Source organism: Babylonia areolata, chromosome 19, assembly GCF_041734735.1.
Source record: "Babylonia areolata isolate BAREFJ2019XMU chromosome 19, ASM4173473v1, whole genome shotgun sequence".
Classification (NCBI taxonomy): Eukaryota; Metazoa; Mollusca; class Gastropoda; order Neogastropoda; family Buccinidae; genus Babylonia; species Babylonia areolata.
The window spans coordinates 5762751-5767750 of NC_134894.1; the positions used below are offsets into that span (position 1 = coordinate 5762751).

General features: G+C 43.4%; 1 protein-coding gene across 2 annotated transcripts in view; it reads right to left on the reverse strand.

Annotated features, from left to right (window-relative positions):
• LOC143294043 (secretin receptor-like) overlaps positions 1–5000 on the reverse strand; it is an 88100-nt gene that overhangs the window by 18460 nt on the left and 64640 nt on the right. For both annotated transcript variants that reach the window (XM_076605457.1, XM_076605456.1), the window contains exon 8: positions 1266–1326. In XM_076605457.1, coding sequence (XP_076461572.1) covers positions 1266–1326 — 61 coding nt within the window. The remainder of the gene's footprint in view (positions 1–1265; positions 1327–5000) is intronic.

Below are 5000 nucleotides of genomic sequence, written 5' to 3' on the forward strand. Positions count from 1 at the left end.
AACTTCTCACCATTGTATTTGATTCAAGCGAATTAATTGTGTCTGAACGCATTGATTCTGATCATTTACCACTTATACTCCATGTTGTTTTTCCTAATGGGAAGAATCTTGATGTCACTGAACAAGAGCAAGACATAGTCATTGAAAAAATAATATGGAATGAGGAATATGCTGATTTGTTTCGTGATACTCTAAGGAATGATGAAATGAGAACTAAAATTGATAATGCAATAGATTTAGTAGATGTGGATGTAAATGATGCATTGTTATTGTTTAATGAATGTATAAAAGAAAGTGCAGAATGTATGAAAAAATGTGTGCGTGTCAATAACAAGAAGGCACGTGATGACTGGTTTGATCAAGAGTGTACCATGAGTAAAAGAAACGTAAGGACTTTGTTAAGAATTAGTCGACGGACATTAAAAACAGAAGACGTGGATGTTTATTTGATTGCGAGAAGAGAGTATAAACATTTGATAAAGAGAAAAAAGAAAGAATTTAACAGATCTTTAATAGATAAGCTTGTAGCTTCTATAGATTGTCAAAAGGAATTTTGGAATAATATCAGTAAACTCTCTTTTAAAAGAAAACAACCTAGACATAACATTGAAATAGATACTTGGTTTAAACATTTTCAGCAGTTGTTACAACCAAATGTAGATAATGTGGAAAATGAAGCTGTACATGATGATGATATACTTGATGATGACACAGATGAATACATGAAGAGAGAGAGAGAGAGAGAGAGAGAGAGAGAGAGAGAGAGAGAGAGAGAGAGAGAGAGAGAGAGAGAGAGAGAGTGAGACAGAGAGACAGTGACGCAGATACACAAAGAGACATTCAGAACGACCGACAGACAGACAGAGAGAGAGAGAGAGAGAGAGAGGAGAGAGAGAGAGAGAGAGAGAGAGAGAGAGAGAGAGAGAGAGAGAGAGATAGTGACGCAGATACACAGAGACATTCAGAACGACCGACAGACAGACAGACAGACCAAGAGAGAGAGAGGGGGGGGAGAGAGAGAGAGAGAGAGAGAGAGAGAGAGAGAGAAAGAGACAGAGACAGAGAGACAGAGAGACAGTGACACAGATACACAAAGAGACATTCAGAACGACCGACAGACAGACAAACAGACAGACCAAGAGAGAGAGAGAGAGAGAGAGAGAGAGAGAGAGAGACAGAGACAGAGAGAGAGAGAGAGAGAGAGAGAGGGACAGAGACAGAGACAGAGAAAGAGAGACAGAGAGAGAAAGGTGATATACACATACAGAACGTTCTCGCAGGTGGTCCGCACAATGGCCCAAGGAATCACGAACGTCAACGGGAAAACTGAAAAGAAAAGAAAAGTATGGTTATACCTGAACGTGAAAAGAAAAAAAAAATAATACAGAGCTTTTTAAACGGACAGGCGTAACCACTACGCACACAGACACAGACAACAGAGAGAGAGAGAGAGAGAGAGAGAGAGAGAGAGAGAGAGAGAGAGAGAGAGAGAGAGCTCATAAAAACAACACATTGAAATGATTCATAAAGACCATAAATCAAAATGATATACTCCTCCCATGTGACGGCCAGTCAACACACACACACAGACACACACACACACACACACACACACACACACATGGTTCGTGGTTTTTTAAGAATTATGCACTGGGGATTTATAACCGCTGATATTAATATCTCCCCATAGCATCATCCGTTCTGCAGAACCACTTTCTCTCTGCGTGTGGCCTACATACGTCGCTGTGGATTGGGAAGGAAAGGAGAGGAGAGTTTCCAGCAGGGACACTTTGCGAGCGTGAATCCTCATTTTTTATAAGGAGTGCACGTGCGCCCGTGCGCACTAGACAGTAGCACACACACACACACACACACACACACACACACACACACACACACGCACGCACGCACGCACGCACGCACGCACACAACAAAACTAGACACACAAATACATACCAAGAACAACGGACACCCGGACATGATACACACAAAACCACACTGATGCACAGGCACACAGCAAGATGCAGAAACACATGCACACACGCACACATATGCACATGCCCGCACACACACACACACACACACACACACACACACGCATACACATACACGCACACGCACAAGCACGTACACACACATAGATATAGGCACAGACACATAAACACACAGACGCATGGACACAACGAGCAACTATTTATTATCATCATATGTGTAGGAAACGGGCAACTAGTTAATATAACCTTCGTTTTATCTATGTATTCATCTACTTTTTTTTTTTTTTTTTTTTACGTAGATACCATATCCGCTTCTGGATTTAAATTGTGCTCCCGCAAGCGAGTGTTAGAGTGTATTTGTATTTATTCTTATCACAACAGATTTCTCTGCGTGAAATTCGGGCTGCTCTCCCCAGGGAGAGCGCGTCGCTACACTACAGCGCCACCCATTTTTTTTATTTTTTCCTGCGTGCAGTTTTATTTGTTTTTCCTATCAACCCTTTTGTTGCCGTGGGTTCTTTTACGTGAGCTAAGTGCCTGCTGCACACGGGGCCTCGGTTTATCGTCTCATCCGAATGACTAGCGTCCAGACCACCACTCAAGGTCTAGTGGAGGGGGAGAAAATATCGGCGGCTGAGCCGTGATTCGAACCAGCGCGCTCTCGCTTCCTAGACGGACGCGTTTCCTCAAGGCCATCACTCCACTTAGTGCGTATGTATTGCGCTTGTACGTGTGTTTGCTTGCATGCCTGCCTGTATGCAATGTGGATATTATGTGCATCTATGTTGTTCTCATTCCTTTTTGAACCATGCGTTGTCATGGCCTTGAAGGGTTATGGGAACAGTTAGCAGTGAGCAATTCCCGTCCGAGTCCTCTCAAATCTGTGGACACACTTCTTCTTCTTCTTTTTCTTCTTCTGCGTTCACTCGTATGTGCACGAGTGGGCTTTTACGTGTATGACCGTTTTTACCCCGCCATGTATGCAGCCATACTCCGTTTTCGGGGGTGTGCATGCTGGGTATGTTCTTGTTTCCATAACCCACCGAACGCTGACATGGATTACAGGATCTTTAACGTGCGTATTTGATCTTCTGCTTGCATATACACACGAAGGGGGTTCAGGCACTAGCAGGTCTGCACATATGTTGACCTGGGAGATCGTAAAAATCTCCACCCTTTACCCACCAGGCGCCGTCACCGTGATTCGAACCCGGGACCCTCAGATTGACAGTCCAACGCTCTAACCACTCGGCTATTGCGCCCGTCTGTGGACACACAACTCTGTGGACACATAGTCACTGGAGTGACGCACAGGAGAACCGTTCACCAGATCCATCCAGTGTGTGTCAAAGCCTGGGTCTGGTTTTTTCCTGTCCATCCTGCAATGCGGTCAGTCCATCGTGCTTTCTTATTTGTTTTATTTTATTTATTTATTTATTTATTTTTTTTTTGGTACTGTCTTCCCCTCCGTCTCCCTCCTTGAATAGATCTCCGTAGGACTGTTTCAGCAAGGCAACTGGATCTTTTGGCCATACCAAATAGAATAGACTATAAGCTATCCACTCTGACCTTTTCTGCAGTCAACGGATCTGGCCCCAATTATCTTTCTGAACTCATCCATATCTATACCCCGTCTCGCCAGCTCCGTTCTTCCTCTGATACTCGACTTCTCAAGATACCTCACGTCAGAAGTAAGACCTATGGACACAGACCAAAGACGTGGAACAAGCTCCCTGATAACCTCCGTCATTCTGATTCCCTCGCATCTTTTAAATCTCGTCTCAGAACTCACCTTTTCCCTCAGCAATAAGTTCAGTTGTGGCAGGTCCACTACCTTTTCGTCAGCTGTGCTTGACTATGTGTGTATAAATATGTATGTGAACATAACTACATGCATGTATATGAATGTGTATTGTGTGTGCGTGTGTTGATGTACGTTTGTGCCTGCCTATGTGTGCGTATGTGTTAGGGTAGCTGTTAGATACACATGTATGTTAAAATGTATGTATGCAGTGTGTGTGTGTGTGTGTGTGTGTGTGTGTGTGTGTGTGTGTAGTCACATTTTGGTGTCTGTATGCAACATAGATATAATGTTTTATGTTAACAAAAGCGTTTTTGTAAAGCACCTACAGCAGATTTCAGGATAGTGTGCTATATAAGTATCCATTATTATTATTATTATTATTATTATTATTATTATACCAGCGTAGCTTTTTTTTTAAAGGCTAAACTGGTGTCGGAAGATCTTCATGGGCTGCTTGATGACTGGGCCCACTTGTTTATTGGTGATGTGGTCAGTGTGGTCTGATGTTTAATATCTTGCGGTAATACCTCGTTTCCATGGCTTGAATTCTTCTTTCGCTTCGTCAAGTCGCCACACTCAGCTCTTTCATGTCTGGCCTTAAAACCCGCCTCTTCCCAAACTGAATAGCCTCCCTTCCATGCCTCTTCCTTGTCTTCAGTTTCTCCAGTTTTAGAGTTATGCATGCATGTGAACGACTGGTGCGAAAGCGCTTTGATTTGTCTCTGCACAAGATTCAGCGCTATATAAATACCATTATTATTATTATTATTATTATTATTATCATAATTCTTCTTTTTTTCCCAAATATTCGCCGTGAGGGTCCAAGTCTAGCATGCATGCAGGAAGATGGACTATATCACATCACGCAGGAGTCTCCGATCTTGCGTTTCGTCGAGGTGTTGGTGTACTTCCATATAGGTTACAGCCTGGAGAGTGTTGATGCTGTCTTTGATGCCCTCGACAGGACTTCTGGTAAGCAATTAGCCACGATACCAGCAGATCCGTGGGGGCTGTCGTTTTTCGGGGAAGACCTCACTTAGATTGACTCCTCGATTAACTCACTCAGTACGGCCAGTCCTCTCTTCTCCTCTACACAGACCCCTCGGATGTCCAGTGGGTGTCTGAATGACCCAACCTTTAGCTTCCGTCATCAGAATTGTGGTATTCTTTGTCAACATTTACCTCTTCAGTATAAGAGCCTT